Source organism: Oreochromis niloticus, linkage group LG7 (assembly GCF_001858045.2).
Source record: "Oreochromis niloticus isolate F11D_XX linkage group LG7, O_niloticus_UMD_NMBU, whole genome shotgun sequence".
NCBI classification, from domain to species: Eukaryota; Metazoa; Chordata; class Actinopteri; order Cichliformes; family Cichlidae; genus Oreochromis; species Oreochromis niloticus.
Genome location: NC_031972.2, coordinates 39841665 through 39863358, shown reverse-complemented (window position 1 = coordinate 39863358; position 21694 = coordinate 39841665). Strand labels below are relative to the sequence as shown.

At 42.3% G+C, this 21694-nt stretch overlaps 1 protein-coding gene across 6 annotated transcripts; it reads left to right on the top strand.

The window, feature by feature from the left end:
• The first annotated feature begins 1865 nt into the window (after positions 1 to 1865).
• enc2 (ectodermal-neural cortex 2) lies at positions 1866 to 21285 on the top strand. 6 transcript variants are annotated; one of them, XM_005454226.4, is made up of 14 exons: positions 1867 to 2127; positions 2964 to 3058; positions 4863 to 4935; positions 9791 to 10010; positions 10107 to 10212; positions 11447 to 11692; positions 11990 to 12079; positions 12252 to 12415; positions 13533 to 13680; positions 14401 to 14597; positions 15315 to 15420; positions 16364 to 16507; positions 16726 to 17142; positions 20018 to 21285. In XM_005454226.4, exons 4-13 carry the CDS (start codon positions 9829 to 9831, stop codon positions 17110 to 17112), a joined length of 1770 nt encoding a protein of 589 aa, XP_005454283.1. In that variant the 5' UTR covers positions 1867 to 2127; positions 2964 to 3058; positions 4863 to 4935; positions 9791 to 9828; the 3' UTR covers positions 17113 to 17142; positions 20018 to 21285. The 6 variants fall into 6 exon arrangements, with proteins under 6 accessions (XP_025764921.1, XP_005454283.1, XP_003449226.1 ...); XM_005454227.4 differs by lacking the exon at positions 1867 to 2127 and adding an exon at positions 2200 to 2799; XM_003449178.5 differs by lacking the exon at positions 2964 to 3058 and having other exon boundaries at positions 1867 to 2032.
• The last annotated feature ends 409 nt before the right edge of the window (positions 21286 to 21694 follow it).

Sequence of the window (21694 nt, the reverse complement as noted above, 5' to 3'; positions counted from 1 at the left end):
AGCTGTGTAGCACCCGTCGCCACACCCAGGAGACCCACTCCCCTCATAGCATCACCATAAGGGCCTGGAACAGGTCCTTATATCATATTCTTGTCACATTTAAGGATTCTCGCTGTCAGATTTCATATCATATCTGATTTATTATTATCATACACTACTAGACTGATCATGCTGCTTCACTGCTGCTTATATTACTCTGGTCACCCTGTTCACATTACACACATTGTTTATTCTACTTGCATTGCGCTGTCAATACATTGCTGTGCTAATATGGCACAAAGCACTTAAACATTCCATTTGCACAATGTACATTTTCTGTTTTTTTATTTATTTAAATGTACTTATTGTTTATAATGTTGTGCACAGTCAAGGAGCAGTTCAGGACACATTTCACTGTGTGTTGTCACTTATATGTCACTATGCATGTGACAAATAAAGAATATTGGAATTTAGGGGTTTTTGGACTGGTTTGTCTGCCACTGATGTTTTATCCTTTAGAAACCTGACCTCGGGAGCATAGGCCAGATTTAGCTGAGAGACAAACACTGCACAGCCACTAGCTGACCACTTGTTAATCATATCCATTGAGCATACTCTGTTTTATCCCCCTTTCTGATTCTAATTATGATCCTAGTTTGGGCTGTATGTTGCATTCTGTAAGATGTGAAACTAGTGGTTAAACCCACAAACTCTTTATTGTTTGTAATCTTTTTGCAAGCAGAGAGTCAGCTGCTGCAGCCATTAATGCGTCAGCTTCACTTTCCAGAGCCACAATGCCCATCTGTTTTCTAAAATGGAGCATGGGGTAGTCAGTGTAAGGCCATGTCTTTCACAATGTTTGGTTGCAAATCTTTAAAGACTATGTCAAAGTGAAACTGAGCGTTGCATAATCAACAGAAACATTTGCTTTTCAAAGACCAAGCGTTGAACCAGAGAAAGAAGAAGGAAACACGAGGTTTAAAAAAAAACAAAACACTGCTGACCTGAGGCCTTATCCAGACAGCTTCAGGGTTAACTTTGGGTTTCTATACTATAAAGGTGGTTCACTTCTCCCAGGGCTACATCGCTATGGTAACTTATGCTGTGAAGGTAACTTGCTCCAGATTAGAGATAAACAGGTATAACATCTACTGACCAATCAAAATTGTTGTGACCGTAAAACAGGCCACCTACACAAATTTGCTGACCCGACATCTAATTTATGCAAAGTTTGAATTCTGCTTTTTTATTCAATCTTTACTCTCAAACCATAAACAGCAGCGAGTCTGCAGCTGAGAGAGTAACACACATCACACTGTGACAAAAAGATGATGATTCAGTTTGAAGTGGGCTCAGAGCACCATGTTTTCTCTGATGCTTTTATTCAATCTGATAGAGATTCTCAGCTGAGGGACTATGTTTCCTGTGTGCAGCTTGTTACTAACACCACTGGCACACTGCAGTGTTTCCACGTCTCCTTTATCGGGCTGTGAGACATGAGGCTCTAATGTTAAAATGAATCCACTTTAAAGTTTCACAGCTCTAATGCGGTTTCATCACTGAGAGTGCACGCAGTGATGCAACTGTTAACTGGAATGACAATATTTACTCTCTGCGCTAAATCACCAAATTAGTCATGTCTGTTACCACTATGTCGCTGTGATTTAAAGCCACGGGACTATTTTAAAATCAGTGTAGTGTCGACAAGCAGTTGTTTTGCTACCGTGTTTAAAGCCGCCTCTCTTTGTTGGTGATTGCTGTTCGGGGGATTTCATTGGGACCAGCTTTGTGGGTCGTACAACGACGTCGACGATGATTGGCCTAAGTAGCTGCCAGTCACGATAGACGCCGCCGCTAAAATCTCGCCGTGTGCAATGTTATTGGCTGAGAGTTTATCTCGAGGCTGTGGATTGGTGTTAGAAACGCCAGCAACGAGTCAGTCCAAAGTCATTGGTTGTTGGTTCCGCTGCAGTGTGAAGGCTTTCTTCCACAGCCAGTGAGACAGGCATCGGGCCAAGGTACCGAAGAAGAAGAAGAAGGAGGACAGGGAGAGGTAGTTGAGCTGCTTTGACGGGAGTGTGATGTTTGTTCGTGAGCGGAGACATGAAACTTTACACTGCGTGGATTTAACCTGCAGCTGACGTGAATGTGAGTAGCAGAGCTTCCCTCTGGCACTGCTGTGGGAGGCAGACCGTGGAGTGAGTGGAGCTTTGTCAGTTATTGTTGTCACATTAGCGTCAGTGCTTCAGCGGCAAAGCTGTGTACGGTCAGCTCGCGAATTCTTATGGACTCGAAGTGTCTGTGTCAGCTTTAAGACAAGTGGAGGCTGCTCTCAAAGGTTCTCAGCAGCACCCAAGTTGGTGAATAGCAAAGCTAACTGGGAGCCATTTGGTCCAGTGCCATTCCAGCGGAACGGGATTTTTCCCATTTGAAATTCCGGACAGGTCTGTGGAAGTGCATGTTCGGCTGCCCCACAGGCAGGAACCGGCCTAAGCACATCCACAGCCTGGAGCTGGTGGCCCACTGGGGGCATGTTCACTGACGGCTAACTAACTCCGTGGCCTCAGATCCTGCTGGACTAAAGTGAAAGTTTTCTTCTTCTGTCAGGGAGCTCTTTGTTCCTCGGAAGCTACAGAAGCTCCGCCACACTCTCTCAGGACCACGTTTGTTTTTCTAACTATATTCTCCGATTATGCAACAGTGTTGCTCAATTATTTAACTTGTGATAAATGATTGAAGCAGGCTGAGCTGCACACATCTTTAATGTTAGCAGGTCCATGTCAGGCACCAGGGTCAGGAAACAGAGTCAGCATGAAAGATGTGAGTGCGCATGTGAAGACTTGGTTTCATGTTTCATGTATTTGATTGGTATATTTTGTGATATGTGACCTATCTGTTTTTATTGATTAGCCTGTGAGAGTTAAGTGGCTGTATCAGACAACACTGTGAACTCTGAAACGTTGTATTTGTCTCTCTGACCTTAGAGACAGAGTTTGAGACAGAGGTGAGGGAGAGTAGATCTATCAGACAGAAGATGATGAAGATGGAGCTGCCAGGCAAGAGGAAGACCTCAGAGGAGGTTCGTGGATTTAGTGGAGGAGGATGTGCAGAGGGTTGGTGTGACAGAGGAGGATAGTAGGGAGGGGGAAGATGGAGGAGCTGAAAGGAGGAGGAATGATCCCTCACCTCACAATTGATTTTCTAGAAAATTATTTGGATATTTAGAAAACGTAAAGTTCAATAAATGTGACCTAAAGAGTTTCTTTTTCTCAGAGTTTGTAGCTTGTGTCTTACAGCTGAGCAGCTCTCTCTCTCTTTTATCATTTGTCTCCAAATCATTTGAGATTTATTTACTTCCTTTTTGTGACGCCATGTTTGTCCTGAGTGTTTTCTAAGAAAACCTTTTTTTTTTTTTTTTTTTTTTTTTTTTTTTTTTTTTTTTTAAAGCGTTTTGGAAACCTTTGGCTTCTAATTTCTTCTTCAGTTTTTTGCACATAAAAATTCTGGGTAGGCCATGCTGATGTGGACATCAGTCAGTATTTACTCACTAAGCACATTGAAGTTTTTGGTAAGTTGTTTAATAGGCTGTGCTTTTGTGTCAAAGCCGTTTAACACACAGAGTTACTAACAAAGCCAAGCCTGGCTACAGTGCAGAAGGAAACCTTTGATTGTCTTTACTCCTCATAGCAGGCATGGAAGTGTGCTTTTTACATCCAGGTGGGTAAATGGGAATTTTAATAACCTAGTAATAACATGGACCCGGCCCCCAGGAGAGGGCTACTTGTCAGTGAATCACTTGCTCAATCAGACAGACACACAGAGTGGCTCAGGGCAACAGATTCAGCTATGTTAGTTATGGGTAAACAAGCTCAGGCCTACTGACTGCTGCTCTCTTTAAAGCATTCAATCTATTCAGCCTCTGTGTTGATATTCCACTGGTGAACGATAGGTGTGTGCGTGTGTGTGTGTGTGTAACAGTGTGTGTGTGTGTGTGGTGAGCTGTTTGGATGTGGAGTTGGTATGAGCCTTCTGTTGGGCACACATGCTGTTGCCTGGATTCAATACTGCCTTTACGTGTCCAAGAAACTCAGCTAATCTGGACACACCGACCCACATTCAGCACACTGAGCCTGTGCACAAAAACCCTTTCACCCATCCACGCTGGAGTCCCTGCAAAAACCTTCTGCACTTAAAATACTGCACTTCACACTGTAAGGATCCATCTGCCCAAACATACACTCACCACTGCTTCATGTACCAGCAGTAACACGTAAATACCAACATGCTTCTGTTTTTAATGAGTGTGCAGTAGCAGGACCTCCACTTATTGTCTGAAATGCATTAACAGCTGGCTGCAGCTGCTCTACAGCTAGTGCATTGTTCTATTTCTGGTGCACCACTTCAGATGATGAGAACCAATCACACTGTACGTATATTTTGCTCTCAAAGATGGACATAGAGCGATCGCCCTGCCTCTGTGGACCAGCCTCCTCTGGTGAAGTAAAGATGGGGTGAAAAGTTGAACAGAAAAGAACAACCAGAGCAACCCACCGTGGTTCAGTCATTTACAGAAGATTATAGTCCAAGAATTACTTGATCTGTTTAATAAACTCTGGGTTTCCATAAGTGGGTCCTCTAAGTGTTAATGTAATATTAAAATATAGCTGCTTTAAGAAAATTCCTTCCCTCCTATTGCATTTTGTATATATATATATATATATATATATATATATATCTCACCAAATGTACTATCAAAAATGATTTATAGTTCATAATGTTGCACAAGTACTGTGGCTCATTGTGTATATGCTTGAAACTGTGGTGATTAAGGTAAACGTGACGTCTGCAAACAATCAGTTAACCCCTCCCTCCCTTCCTCTCAGCTCGACAGGTGGTTGACTCAGGCTGAGCAGGCCGCCAAGCTTGCATTACACTGGCAGATCCTCTGGGCAGTTGGTGAGTGCACATATGTTTTTGTTAGTAATGTTTTAATACATTCTTCCTTCTAACCATTACCTCAGGCTGCACAGCTGATCAAATTTTAATTTCAATCATGATTTTTGTGTTCAAACAATTAATAAATGTGATCAAGGGGTGTTGGAAATGCACGCTCTGCCAGCAGAACACAGAGCTGTCCCTGACAACATGCCTTTATGTGTCAGTCAGAGCGCTTTCCTGCACTGCAGAGCCTGAGGTTACCTGAGTGCTCCTGACTGCAGTGAGGTGCTCTATATCACAGACAGTCAAACAAAAGTCTCATGTCTGCCACAGCAGAAGACCACGAGCTCTGCAGAGCAGAGCGTCACAAAATGCAGTATGATGAAATCCAAACAATGCAGTGGTTGCTAAGGTGACTCACCAAACAAACTCAAACAAAGATTTGCATCCATCATGCAGGTATGGATGGCATGGAGAGAAAGAAGCCTTCTAAGAGTCGTACTGAATTTCGGTGAATAAAGAGGACCAATTAATTTTTATTCAAGGATTTGTAAGTTAGCAGGAAGGTGGCATTGTCCTGTTTACCTCACTAAGATCAAAAAATAATCCTGATCCAATAACTAATCTCAGTACTGATCAACATAATCATCATTATTATTACCGCCGCTGAAGCCTCAGCTCTAACTATGGTATGTTACTGCTTTGTTTTAAACAACGCTAAAGAAAACATCTACCAGTTACCTGTTGTTAATAGTACGATGCAGTATTAGGGCCATATTAAGAAAAAAATATTAGTGTTCATTCTTAGAATGAAGTCAAAATGTTGAGATTAAAGTTGTTTTGAGTCAAACATCTGCCACAGCTCATAGTGGATGACTTAGTGAGACAGCTTGATGAGCTGTCTTTTTGTGTCTTGGTCTACCACATACACCCTCCCTACTGCATGAAGCTATAAGCATCAGCATTAAGCAATGTGAACTTGACCTAAACCTATTTCTGTTTTACCACATAAACACAGCGTCAATGTCCAATGTGTATAAGGACATTGACGAGAAGGTGCAGAAAGCTGCATGCGGTCAGAAGGGGAAAAAACCACACAGACTTGGAGGAGTTGGTCGGATTTGTCCAAAATGAAATGGCTGCAATGGACAGATGCAAGGATACAGATGCATACAGCCTTGAGCACGTGTTTGACTTGAAACGACTCCACATTTCAACTTTGTTCTCAAATATTATTTCAGGTTTAATCTTGAAAGTTTGATTTTGTTTTCAAAATGAACAATAATATATATTTTTTCTTATTATGGCTCTAATATTCCTTCATATAACAGGGATTGTTTAAAAACTGTATTAGTGGAATAGTCAGAAACAACAAAAAAATACAGCTATGTGTGCCATATAAGGTAACAAAGACGCATTGCCTTTACTGTATGTTGACTGATGACAGCTAAATGTATAATCATCTCTCAAAGACCCATTCTGAGTCAGAAAAAAAATCTTGTAACCTCAAATCCTAAAACCAAGTCAGAATCCACCATCGTCCCCTTGCAAGGTGTGTCAGAAACAGTCCTAATTACTGTGGCCCTCCCAAAGGGAGAGATGACAACACAGAAGCTCACGTGTGTGTGAGAGCTGTGCTGCGCTGCTGTGTTGTCCACAACATGCTTTGTTTGAATGTGCTAGCATTTCCATCCTTTGTTCATTCATAGCACACACTGGTCAAGTCTGCATGCACACACCCTGTCACTGAAGGGGTATGACTTTACTCTAAAACTCTGTGTCAGCAAATGTAGAGACACACACACACACACACAAGCAGCAATGGGGGATGCTGACCCAGCATTCCTTCCAGTCTGGGCTGTCTACCTATTTTCCTGTGACTGGCTAACACAGCACCACTGTAATAAGACCATCTTTAGCTCTTTGTTGTTTATCAGTCTGCAGTGAAATTTAGAGGAACAATTGTGTTTATATTGTGTTCTATTTATTGAGTCTCACATCAGTAACTTTATTAGGTGTTTAGAGTAACCCAGGGTGTCATTTCCCTTGCTCTACTGGGAGACACTAATGTGGGCTATAACAGTGTGACCTGGAGTCGATGTGACTGGGAGGAACGGCCTGCATCCAAGGCTGTGCTCTGTTATTGGATTTCTGTGCTAATCAGCTAATCACATTATGACCAGCATGTTTGAATATATATATATATGAAAGTGTTCGTAAGTGTACATGGCACCAGGACACTATAGGTTGCAGGTCCAGTTTTGTAATCGGGTGAAGAGAGGAGCTGAGTTGTCAGTGAGTTGGAGCAGGTGGTTGAGGAGGATGCTGGACAGGCTTAATGTATAATGAGGGAGTGCTGGGAGTATCTGATGGAGGATCTTCGATTCCCACCTCCAGCAGAACAGAAAATAATCCCTCAAAAGCAACTCTCGCAAATCATCAGGTGACTGATGAGGTGGATAACTCGCCCGTTACGTAGTAGTTGAGGTAGTTTAACAGCTCCTTGTTAGCAGGGTCTCCAGGGTGGAGGAGGTTTGTCCTGAGTTTCTTTAAGGCCCTGGATGTTGAAATACTGATGTGGTGTGGTGCAGTGCCTCTGGATTGGCCGGCGGGGATGGTATTATCCATCTCTAAGGAGGAGTGACCTCCACAATCTAAAATGTGTTGCCCAAAGGTGAAAAAGACAATGCAGTTTGTGCTTTCACTGTTCACTTTGACCATTGTCACGTCACATTGGTGCCTCACTCTAGGGCAGCGGTCCCCAACCCCTGGGCCATGGACCGGAGGCGTTTGGTACCGGGCCGCAAGAGTTGAGGCTTGGGTGTGAAATTTATGGTTTTCAGGGTTTTTATCAGTTTTTATTGTTAACTTGCTTTCCCTGGGTCTTTTCCCGTGTGTTATGAATAAATCTTCTTCTTCTACTGGTTTTATTTTGTTGTATTTATCCGCTACACCTTAAAGGCCCGTACCTGAAAATATTGTCGGGCGTAAACGTGGTGCAAAAAAGGGACCGCTGGTCTAGGGTTCCTAGAGTGAGGCACCTATTTTGCCCTCAGCTGTCTCATTTAAAGGAAGTGAATGTTCTTCCAAATAATTTAAAAACTTGGTTTTTAATTTTCTTTTATAACATGAAAACATTTTGGGTCCTCAGTCTTGTCAACACTAATCTCATTGTGATTGATTGGGACATCATTTTTTTTTTTTTTTTTTTTTGCCTTTCTAAAATTCTGCACACATGTACTCGACATTTTGATATTTTTCTGTGCGAGTGTCTCCTTTATTTTTGTACATGGTCCATATAAGAAATAAATAAAAATGGAAAAAAATCAAGCCAGTCTAGGAGCACGCTGTCTGTTTATCAAAGAACACACCTCAACATGTTTTGTTACTTTCCAGATATCTCAGAGTGGTACTCATCTACAGCTGTCACTATTGCATAAGTGCATTTTATTAAACATGTTTAATAGTTCCCCATACTGGTCCCATGAGCCAATCCTTTCAAACTTAAGAGACAGTTTAGAACATTTCCTCAACGCTCTGGGATCCCGGAGTACACTCAGAAGAACTCGTTCAGGGCACAGATACACTGTGTTGCCAAAGGTATTTGTTCGTCTGCCTTCACACGCGTATGAACCTGAGTCACATCCCATTCTTAATCCATAGGGTTTAATATGATGTCGGCCCACCCTTTGCAGCTATAACAGCTCCCACTCTTCTGGGAAGCCTCACAGTTTTGCAATGTGTTTATGGGAATATTTGACTATTCTACCAGAAACACCTTTGTGAGCTACTGATGGTGGACGAGAAGGCCTGGCTCACAGTCTCCACCCTAATTCATCTCAAAGGTGTTCTGTTGTTGAGGTCAGGGCTCTGTGCAGGCCAGTCAAGTTCTTCCACATCAAACTCGTGTCTTTATGGACCTTGCTTTGTGCACTGGTGTGCAGTCATGTTGGAACAGGAAGGGACCATCCCCAAACTTTTCTCACAAAGTTGGGGAAAATGAAATTGTCTAAAATGTCTTGGTATGCTGAAGCATTATGAGTTCCTTTCACTGAAACTAAGGGACTGAGCCCAACTGGTGAAAAAAAAGCCCCACACCATAATCTCCCCTCCACCAAACTTTACACTTGGCACAATGCAGTCAGTACATTTTTCCTGGCACACGTCCATCAGATTGCCAGACAGAAAAGTGTGATTCGTCACTCCAGAGAACGCATCTTGGCATTGCACTTGGTGATGTAAAGCTTGGATGCAGCTGATCGGCCATGAAAACCTATTCCATGAAGCTCTCTTCGTGCTGTTCTTGACCACATGATGTTTGCAGGTCTGTAGTGATTGACTCTGCAGAGATTTGGGGACTGTGACCCCGCTCTGTGATCTTACGTGGCCTACCACTTCATGACTGAGTTGCTGTCGTTTCAGTCACTCCCACTTTGTTATAACACCACTAACAGCTGACTGTGGAATATTTAGTAGCAGGGAAATTTCATGACTGGACTTGTTGCACAGGTGGCATCCTATCACGGTACCACGCTGGAATTCACTGAGCTCCTGAGAGTGGGCCATTCTTTCACAAATGTTTGTAGCGACAGTCTGTGTGCTGAGATGCTTGATTTTATACACCTGTGGTCATGAAAGTGATTGGAACGGTTGTTTGGATGAGTGAATACTTTTGGCAATATAGAGCACCATTATGTGAACATTGCTGTAAGAAATGTGATGTTATGGTTAGATCTTTGCTTCAGGTGCATTTAGTTTTTGTGTATTCTGCACAGAACTGTGACCACTTATATACATGCACCTATACTGCTAATCCCAGCTGTGTCTACAGTGTGACATTATTTTCCTTTGTCTCCCCCTGTTTTTATTGCAGTATAGGAGAGAGTGCTGTAGGTACCAAGCAAAGCTGCCATGTCGGTGACTGTCCATGAGAATCGGAAATCCCGCACTAGCACAGGCTCCATGAACATCTCATTGTTCCACAAGCCTTCACATCCTGACAGTGTCCTGACCCATTTGAACACCATGAGAAAACAATGCATGTTTACTGACGTCACTCTGTGGGCCGGCGATCGCTCTTTCCCATGCCACAGGTAAGCTCACACTGGCAGTGTCTTTTTCGATGACCCCTTTTGCTTTTTTTCTAACCTGTGACTTTCACTCTGGTCATCTGCTTTTGTGTTCTGCAGGGCTGTCCTGGCAGCATGTAGTCGTTATTTTGAAGCCATGTTTAGCGGAGGGCTGCGAGAAAGCCTGGACACTGACGTCAATTTCAGAGACAGTATACACCCTGAGGTACTACTCTGGTAGCTCTTTGTTGTCAGAGTTCTTTTCATTAAAAAAACAAACAAAAATATCTATATATAATCTTATATAGCTCTGCCTGAGCACTCAAAGCACTTGCCCCATTCACACAAACACTATTTCTCTATGCTTTTCCTGCACAAGTGCTTTCTGTCTAACATTCACCCACATTCATACTGTGACGGATGCATCTGAGAGCGACTTGGGGTTAGTACCATGCCCAAGGATATTTAGCACACAGACTGGAGGAGCCAGGGATCGAGCCACCAACCTTCCAATTAGTAGATAACTTGCCCTACCTCCTGAGCTACATCCAATAAAATGAACCTGAAGTCCGATGCTATTTAATTTTGTATGCCTTAAAGTTTAATCTTTAGAGGACAGGATATGTAAGTGTAAAGAAATATATATGTAAAGAGTTGAGGACAGAGAGGGTTGAACCACTTCACAGCAGGTCCTTTTTCTCTCACATTAAACAAATCAGAAGGACAGCAGGCTTTCATCTGCAATATGGTCAGAATCATGAGGGATCTCATAACCTCCTCTGCCACTTCACCGTGGACTGACTCATTCCTTACTACTGTGCTGCTCTGAAAGCTTTTAGTGGAGCGGGGATGAGAAAGAGGGATCATCTGTCTCCCATATTAGCTAGTCTTCACAGGCTCCTTAAATCCAGAATTCAGATTAAATTTCTTCCTCCTGCAAACAAATTTTGCAAGAGGAAGTGATCAGGGTTCATCATGTGTCAAAGACCTTATAGTATCCTGTTATCCCAGCAGAGCTTTGCTCTCAGACTGCAGTTTTACTTGTTGTTCTTAGTTTCTAAAAGTGGAATGGGAGGCATGTCCTTCAGCTATCAGGTATCAGCTATCATCCTGTTTAGGTAATGGCTTCAGATTGTCCTTGTAATTCGATTTGGCTCAGGTGACACCGAAACATTATTGTTATTCTAATTTATTAGGATTTAGTTTAGGAAGATTTCAAACTAGGATCAAAATCTCTTTCCCAATGGAGACCTGGCTGAGGTAGCAGGCATGCATTGAATGCTACATGTATAGCACACAAATGCAAACAGCCATAATAAAAACCACCTGCGCCCTCTTTTCTTCCATTCTTTGATCCCTTAAAATTCACCAGTACATGTGCACACGTTTAGTGTGTAGGCAGTGTATCACGCTGTCCTGTAATGTGCATGGCTGATTTTTCCAATGGTCTACTTGGCTAGGTCCTGGAGCTTCTGTTGGACTTTGCCTACTCTTCCCGAGTGATCATAAATGAGGAGAACGCAGAGTCATTGTTGGAGGCTGGCGACATGCTGCAGTTCCACGATATTCGGGATGCAGCAGCAGAGTTCTTAGAAAAAAACCTGCACGCGTCCAACTGCTTGGGAATGATGCTGTTATCAGATGCTCATCAGTGTAAAAGACTGTACGAGCTGTCGTGGAGGATGTGTCTGGTGCACTATGAGACGGTAAAGACGACTATTCTTGTTTTCTCTAAGTTTTTGTTTTTTTTGTTTTTTTTTAAATACCAAGTGAACAAATGAACATATGTTTCAGATTTTTGGGGGGATTGATCCTGTGGAATATTTTAATAATCTGAGATGGAGGATTTGTGGTTTTCATGCACTATAAACCAGAATGATCAAAATGGAAACAAAGGCTCAAAAGGTTTTACTTTATGTACGTTTTTTAAATAAAGTGTGTGTGTGTGTGTTTGTGTGAGAGAGTGTATATGTTGCATATAACATGAGTGTGTGTGCTTTCAGGTGAGAGAGTCTGAGGATTTCTACAATCTGTCCAAAGACCAGCTGCTGGAGCTGATTCTGAGTGACGAGCTGGAGATAGAAGATGAACAGGTGAGTGTCGTCACTCGCGGGGACTCTCCTGTGTCTGTGGCGTGTTCTTTGTAGTTCCTTCAGAGCGTACTGATCTGTGTTTGGAAGTGATTTGTCATCTAAATAGCAACCAAACCTCGTACAGTGTTGGAAACCATAAATTGATGTTGGCTGGTGATTTGACTCATGGCAGGTTGTGTTTAACTCTGTGATGCGGTGGGTTCGATACGACTTGGAGGGTCGGCGTCTTCATTTGCCGGAGCTGCTGACAGGCATAAGGTTGGCTCTGCTGCCCTCGGAGTGTCTGCTGGAGGCTGTAGCTTGTGAGGAGCTGATTATGGCTGACAAGAGGAGCAGGTAGGCTCATAAGACCAAAACCATGTAAACTTTGTGTCTTCTCTTTATTTCACTTTGTTTCACCTCAGATTTAAGCTTTCACATCCAATACTAGCTTTTCATATGAGGTGGGTCTGACTGAGTGAAAAGTGTTACAGGCCAAGAAGTTTCTTAGGCTTAAAAGGTAATAAAGATGTAAAAGAGGAGCAGACCACAAAAAATGAATGGAAGAGAGAAGATGATGGTTAATAACAATATCATGCAATAGTGGCATATACACACAAGTGAGAAGAGGAAAGGAGTGAAAGTGGTAGAGTGCATCATGGGAAGTCCCTCAGCAGTGTAGCTAAAGCATCTTCCCAGGGCCCCTTGATCCTGCCCTAATCGTAGGCTCTATCAGAAACAGAGTTTGAAGCCCAATCTTAAAACTGGGTTCATGCAGTTTTACAATGATATTATTTTTCCATCACTTGAATACTAATTGTCTGAAATGTCTCCAAGTCCAAGCCAAAATGTTTTTCGAAAGGTATTACACAGTTGAGCCTGAGCATCCTTGTGACTGTGACTCGATCATCACAGATCTGTGACACCCTGTGAGCTGGTGCCATGGACCACCTGAACCCAGGTTTAATCAAAAATGGTGTTTCTCAAAACTGACAGCAACTACTCTACCTTAGAAAGAGCCAAGAATGTCATTGATTCCTGCTTTTATTTAGTTATTCATTCAAACTGTATTTGATGAAGACGATACAGTTTAATATAGTTCTAATACAGAGCATGAAACCGATGTCCTGCACGGTGATTGCAGGTATCACAACCTGTCTGCATACAGGCTTTTACATCAACCAAGCACAAACAAAACATTTCAGTATCACTTATATGAAACCACAGAGGAGATCATGTCGGACTCCGTGACTGCTTCACAAGACTTGCGTTGATATAGATTCCCATCTATCAGTTTCCTTTTGTGTTACCATTTTTTTTATTGTTACTATTTATATTTTTCAAATATTATTAAAACATTCTTGAGAAATTATAGGAGTGTGAATTTAAACACAGAAATCTTCTAGCAGCTGTGGTTTTGTCAGACTCTCCACCCTATCAGTAAGGATCAGCTGATGTGCTGACTGTTCTGCAGGTCCATAGTAGAAGAGGCAATGCAGTGTAAGAAGAAAATCCTTCAGAATGATGGAGTAGTGACTAGTCCTTGTGCCCGACCACGCAAGGCAGGACATACGCTACTTATACTTGGAGGCCAAACCTTCATGTGTGACAAGATATATCAGGTAAAAGGACTTTTCTGCTTGTGTGGTGTGATTTCATGTAATGCACTGTCAGTGTCACTTCTCTCAGGCTGACACTGGCACAGCTCTTTTCTTGCCTGGTTGAAAGAGGAACACGCATACCAGAGTTTATTTTTCATTCTAGAATGAAGAAACATTTGCACGTTGACATACAACAGTTGGTTACACTGATTTGTAATTTGTGAACATGAGTGGCTGGATATGAGTTGAACTGCTATGTTAATAAGCCATGACATTTAACAACTCTTTGATTTTAGGCTTACGCCCATAGATCTACTAATTCATCCAGTATTTAATTTTTTCTCCTGTGTAAAACATCTGTCCTGTCTCTGCTGTGATCTTCTCCATCTCAACCCCGACACAGTCGGGCGTTCACAACAAAAACTCTCCTTGCTGATTGAATGTAATCTCAGCACAATGACAATACTAATTTAATATATCAGTGGGGAAATGAGATCCCGTTGATTGGTGAGCTATGGGGATTAACTTTGGCCATCATCAATCCTTACCTCATAATACATCGACATAACCCTGTCTTCGTGTTCCTTTGTGAACATGGAAACAAATTCGGAGGGAATTTTAACTCAGCTTTATTTAATTCACCAGTTCATCTTTATGTGTTTCTCATCCTCTGTCTCATTTTATGTTGACTGCAACAACTGGGCCACTTCTGATGTTCACATATTTATGTCAAATCTATAGGTTGATCATAAAGCCAAGGAGATCATACCGAAGGCAGACCTTCCCAGCCCTAGAAAGGAGTTCAGTGCCTGCGCCATTGGTTGTAAGGTTTATGTGACAGGAGGTCGAGGATCAGAGAATGGAGTTTCTAAAGACGTCTGGATCTACGACACCGTCCATGAAGAGTGGTCTAAAGGAGCACCCATGCTAATAGCCAGGTATGCTGTTTGTTGCTTTATAGGAAATGCCGGATCAGAGCAAACTGTAATGTAATAGTACTGTCCAACTTTTAGGGTAGTTTTGCAGTGAAATTTGGAGTGTAAATGGACATTTATTGGTCTAAATGTTTTGCCCAAAGCAAAGTGAGATTCTAGAGTTGTATATATTATACTTGGCAATGGTTTAACAATAAGAAATTATCACAAAGCAGAAGTTGCTCTTGGCACTGAACCAGAAATCACTTAAAAGGCAATTTTTCCTGCTGCAGCGTTTATTTTTGTGTCACCGTTCCCAACCAGATATTCAGCAAAGACGAGATACAGCTTTTGTTTCTCGCTTCATGATCCATGCCTGTAGCTTCATGGAAGAATCTGTGCTTCAGACTGCGTTTCATTCACTTCATCCTATTATGTTTGAAAGGACTGAAAAGTGTTAGCATGATTGTAAACATGGCAGACATGTCTTGAACTGTGGCAAATGCCAAAGCTTTCTAAGGAGCTCCAGGATAAAATGAGTTCTGGATGCAACTTAGGTTAATAGTTCAAGTGCCACTGGTAGAAGTATAGTTTGTGTGAATAGACGTGGTGTATAAAAAAAGTGTTTAAACTTACTTTAGCCATATAGTGGATTGCATTACAAAGTGCTTAATACAAAGGGCACCATCGCAAACCCATCACTGACTGAAGTTCACGCAAGGTGCTGCTTCCCTTCCACAGGTTTGGCCATGGTTCAGCTGAGCTGGAGAACAGTCTGTATGTTGTTGGAGGGCATACAGCCATAGCTGGTGTCTTCCCTGCCTCACCATCTGTCTCTCTGAAACAGGTCTGAAAAGCAATGACTTCTACCTAAAACTGAAATAAACAATTATTTATTTCTAACTGAGTGCAGATTTTTTTTGACAGGTTATGTATGTTTATGTACAGTTTATTTGTTCTGTAAATTTCACAGCCAGCCACAAAAGCATATATGCATTTTTCTACACAGACTTAAGTTGCGATGACTTTAAACTGGCAGGAAGTTGCAGAAAGTGGTGCTTTACACAAAAGTGCATTCTCTGTTAAAGTCTTACAGAATAGTTTAGTTAAATTATAATAATAAATGACAGTGATAAAATTGCACTTTGACAGGTGTTAAAATAAAGATTTATAGGCAATGTAAACATGTTTTATTGGGCAGGGTGGAGCACAGGGTTTATCCAGATGAGCTGCATGTTTCCAAACTATTCCACCATATAAACCTGAAATGTGTGCAAAACAGCTGATCTGTACAAAGTGTAGAAGAAGACAAACATTTCTTCAGACGATTAATAACTAATCAGTATTTTTGACAGACATTGAAGAGTTTGGTTTATAACAGATCTGATACCAGAGAGAAGTAAACTAAAAGGCAATCAGTCTGCCGACAAGACAGCTTTGTTCAGTTTTAGTTCATCCAAATCCCACTGTCACATCAGGGTTCAAAGCACCAGGACGTAACGGTGTTAATGCTCAAAAAGGGGCAGAGGGATGCTCTCAGGTTAGCTGTACATTGATAACCAGATTACCTTAAACCAGATTACCTTAAACCTGACCAGATTACCAAAACCAGGTGTATTGCAGGTCGTCCATAACACTCCTGCCAAGTTTAAAGACTGTCTGTTGGCAAGAAGAGTGAAGAACAGCTTTACCATGTGCAGCAGAAGCTCAGTTTGCATTTTACTGTTTTATGATCCAACTTTACAGGGACATGAAACTAAAGTGTTAAGTGTATCAAACTTCTTTACCAGGTGGAGCGGTATGACCCTCTCAGTAACAAATGGACCATGATGGCTCCACTAAGAGATGGCGTCAGTAACGCTGCTGTGGTCTCTGCCAAAGTCAAACTCTTTGTTTTTGGGGGGACCACCATACACAGAGACAAAGCCTCCAAGGTTAGTCCACTTTGTTACTTACCTGCCTCTCTGAAGCATCTCTACCAATACTGTATGAATTTTGTTGATTATACTTTTCTTTGAAAGACCAGTTATTGTTCTTTGTTTCAGTCATTGTGTAATAAAGATGTAAAAGACCAATACTATATTTAATCTTAGTGTTGTGCTGTCGGGCGATGGCACTGTAGCTGTATAATTTCCTGCTTGCTACTTTCTAGGTCCAGTGTTATGACCCCGTAGGAAACCGCTGGAACATCGCTGCCGAGTGCCCTCAGCCCTGGCGCTACACGGCAGCTGCTGTCTTGGGAAGCCAGATCTTTATCATGGGTGGCGACACAGAATTCACAGCTGCCTCTGCTTATCGCTTTGACTGTGAAGCCAATCAGTGGACTCGAGTGGGCGACATGACGTCCAAACGGATGAGCTGCCATGCCGTGGCTTCGGGAAATAAGCTTTATGTGGTTGGAGGTTATTTTGGGACGCAGCGGTGTAAAACACTGGACTGTTACGATCCCACGTCAGATAGTTGGAACTCCATCACCACTGTACCTTATTCACTGATCCCCACTGCCTTTGTCAGCACATGGAAACACCTGCCTGCCTAACTGTGAGGTACCAGGAGACACTCATCCCAGGTATGTTGAGGAATGTCTCAGTATGCCACACTGACTGTCTGTTAGAGCAATCCATATTTGTTAACCTCAAAGTTACACTTCATAACTTCTTCACTGTGTGTGTGGTTTTTATCACAACTCGGGCTTTTCAGTCATAAACATACTATTCACCACTAGATGTTATTTAGTCCTCCCACAACTTGCCAGAATTGCCTTCAGGCTAGCTGAAAGTCCCTCTTCCCAGGTTTTGCTTCTGCAACTGCCAAAGCCACAGGCCAATCCTCCAATACCCATCTGCTACCTCAGGAGATTCTTGAGGTCAACCAAGCCTGGGAAGCCCATACCAGCCTCATTTATTCCCTCACTGCCACTGGCCACTAGTGGGTCTGTAGGTTACCACCACGACAGGCACAAATGATCATATGGCTTTAGCTCTTGCCCACTGGTTTGGTAATGAAGGTCTTGAAAATGGCCATTTGGACCCCATGTCCCCAACTGCCCCCAGTATGCAAGAGAAATCCAAAAAGACCTCACAGACAGGACCTCTCTCAGTTTACCCCTGTTATTCGCTTGGGTTTACCAGTTCTGTTTAGCAGCCTTCCCTGCCAGCTCATTCAACTTACCACTAAGTTGTGATCAGTTTATACAATTGTGTTTTATTTCATTAGTGCCACTTCACAACAACTGTCCCCTCGAGGTGCTTTATATTGCAGGTTATAGACCTTAAACAAGAAGAGAAGAAAAATGTAACTTTCATATTTTACAGCGCTGCTTCTTTCTTCACCCAAGTCCCAATATTATCACTGACCATTAGCCTAAGGTTCTCTGCTACCAGGAACACTTCTGAGCAAACCTCAAGCTCAAACCCCTGCCTGCACAGAAGTCTAATAACACAGCAGACTCTGGTTTAGACTTTGCTGTTCCTCCAGTTTCTGCGTGGGCTCCAGGTCTATCATCATTACCCACCTGAGCACAGAGGTCTCCCAGGAGTGGAGTGCTGAGGTGGAACCTTTTCCACGATCCCAGTCAAAGACTTCAACAAGTCAGAGTGTTCTGAGCAGCTGTTCAGAGTCCTGCTCTCTGTAACTCATAGATGTTATTTTATATGTTGTAATAATGTTGGTGGTGGCTGCAGCTCAGGAGGTAGATCATCTACTAATTGGAAGGTTGGTGGTTCAATCCCTGGCTGCTCCAGTCTGCATGCCAATCTCCTTGGACAAGATACTAACCCGAAAGTTGCTCAGTGTGTGAACGTTAGATAGAAAACAATGCTAACGATTGTTTTCTATCAGTGTATGTTCCCAAACCCTGGATGCGTGAATCAGTCTGGAAGAAACGTTATGACGCGCAAATACTTACAGGTTACATATATTTAAAAAAACAAAAACAACAAAGAAAAGCTGCAGTGTTGTGTGTGTGTGTTGTGTGTACATTATGTGTATGTTTTTTTTGTTTTTGTTTTTTTGTAAATGCATTTTTCAGTTATCAGTGCAGTGACACTCAGGGATCACAGGAATGTGATGATGTCATGTGTGAATAAGTGCTGATCAAACAGTGACAGTAACTGATTATTTTGTTATACAATGAATACATGTTTTGTTATTCACCTCTTTGCTGTTTATGAGGACCCGTTTTGCCTTCTCACTATATACAGTTATGTAATGAAGATAAAAAGATTTATGATAAATGAACACGCATGAACAGGCTCCACAGGCCGGAGTATAATGGTGGCAGTACTAATATTATTAAAAAATCAACTAAGTAAACAGGAAATGTAATGTTACCAAAACATTAAAATCGTGTCCATTTTTATTATAAAGAGTTATGTGGGGTAAATGATTTCCTGTATCCGTCCTTACAGCAGCCGCACTGATTCAGCGCGTTAGAGAGGGTGATGTGTATCCTGTTTGTAGTCCATAACAGCCAACACAGAGCCAGCCTTCCTCATCATTTATTATCCTGGTCACTTGTTGGTTTCACCAGCGCTGATGCTGCTGCCCCTGCACACCACAGCAGAGGACACTGAGCTCACCACAACCCACTGACAGGAAATCTCCAACATTATGCTGCACGTGTAGAATGATGTTAGGAAACGGAGGCTGCTCGTCCCTTTCTTGTATCCAGCCTCTGTGTTGGTTTTCCAGTTGAGCCTCTCGGGATGTACACAGGGCATGGATAGCTGTCCTGGATCACCATCTCCCTGGCCTTATTCAGGTTGAGAGGCACATGATTTTTCCCAGACCATTAAAGCACTACTGATCTGCCCTCTATCTCCCGCCCATGACTTATACAGTTAGCTGTATAGTCCTCTGAGTGATGTTTCAGTTCACACTGCAGTTTGGTCACAGTCCTGCTCCAGCCTCTCACACCTTACTGCTGTTGTCTTTTCTGCCTGCAGGTGTCGATGCTGCCCCTCATGTCAGTTTACAGTCGTACTGTGTTTCACTCAGGGTTGTAGAGAATTAGTCCAATTAATCTAAGTGCAGTTTATTTAGATTGTTATTAAATAAATTATTGTTTGTGTTGCTGCTCATAATAAGAGTGATGACAGCAGTTATATCGTTAAGATGATGCTGTGTAATCTGTGAACAGCTGTGAATGACAAATGCACACCTGCACATTTAAATCGACAAACAGCCCAAACAAAAGCAGCACCAGCCAGCAGGCTCTACACAACATTATGATGGTGAAGTTCCCATAATAATAAGAGCACCAGCAATGTCTGTGTACATATGGAACCACATTAAAAGCAGCAGAACACAGTAGTGGCAAATAACATCACACAGATGAATATTTTTCTCTAATCATGGACTGATGGACAACTTTTTAATATTTTCTTTAATGTGAAGTTAATAGTTTTGTTGCCTTCATGTTTATTTCTGTTCTATTCTTCCAGGAGGAGAAACTCTGAGAGTGGCCGAGGCTGAAGTGCCACACAGGACCAAGATTTCTGAAGACGAAGCAGCGTGTCACACACTCTGAATCATTGTGAGTGGTGTGGTTAAAACCCCCCCACAGTGCACCACTCCGGTCTGAACACAGACAATTACAGTGCTTCCTAATGACATACAAACACAGAGACTGTGTGTGTGTGTGTGTGTGTGTGTGTGTGTGTGTGTGTGTGTGTGTGTCTTTAGTGTCTTATGAGTCAAACCATTCCAGTAAGAAATCAAACTAAGAGCTGCCATGTTTACTTAAGTCATTTTCCTCAGAAATCCAGCAAAATGAAATGAAAGCAAAGAATATGTTCACTGCAGTATTGAATAATCAATGATGTGATGGAGGTTTCAGGCTTTTGCAGTGTTAGGCTTTATTTGTTCATGATTTTTTTTTCTTCATAAGAGATTTTCCAGTTCCTACAGAAACAGGTGCAGCGTAGGCTGAGTTTAGCCTGAATTGTTCGGTAGTAAAGAATCATTTGCTAAAATGAAGTTGAATTACTCATGCTACTTTCTAAAAGTCCTGGTTGATGTCACAGCATTAGCAGCTCTCCACACACGATCTATTTATTCACCTCTGCAGCAGTGCAGCTTGTCACCAGAGGATGTGGACATGACTGCCCAGTAAGCAGCCTGTGTGGCAGACTGTACAGTGAACTGTGACGTCAAAGTGATTTACTCAGCACCAAGAAAATAAGCATCAAAGATCTACTTTTTGGGCTTGGATTCAGCTCTAATGGACACCTGGTTGATTAACATTTCAGAGTGCATTTGCAGTCCTCTGTATTTCCTGTGACATGATTACATTATGAATGAATGTGTGCAGCTGAGCAAGTTTTCAGTGGTTTGAAATCTGAGAAGCACAGCGGCCTTGTTGAGTATGTCCTGCAGACACGCTCACTGCCATTCAAACACTGCTCTGTATTTTCTCTGTAGCACCTAAAGACTTTTAATCTTCAACAGTGAGTTTGTGTGTGTGAGTGTGTGAATGAGTGATCAGTGTACAGTGTTTCCCCGTGCTCAAACTAACACAAATGAGTGAACGAGGTTTGTGGCGCACACAGTTGCACCGTCGTTGCTATGTTGTACTGGCTCTGTCAGTGTACAGTGTTTACTAATGTCGGGAGCGTCTTTGCACTCGTTCTCTCTACAACTGTTCATGAAGACCTTGGATTGATGGATACTTCTGAGCTGCATTTGCTTGTTTTCTCAAGTTGGAATTAAACTTTGTCTCAGAAGAAAGACTCTGAAGCATGCACCAGTGAATCTGTGAAATCTGAGGATGAACATGTTTCTTAAAGTGAGGTTTTCCAGATGATTTTGAAAAAGTTTTTTAAGTGTGGTGCTGTCATGTTTTTACTGGTGATAATAAACACTGACTCACTTTTTAAACTGCACTGAGCTCTTGAACGTGCAGACGAGGATGACTGGTTTGTCTCTGTCATTTTTAACACGTCGGGTGTCAGAGAAGGTGAATCTTTCCATCCCAGTATACACTGCATCGTTGACTAATGTGCACAGTAAAACACTTACTAGTGAACTCAGTTACAGGTAGACTGATTGTCTTTTCTTATATGGAGGCTGTGTGCAGACTGCAGGTACGGAGCAGGCACTTGGATTCTGGTTGATTAAAA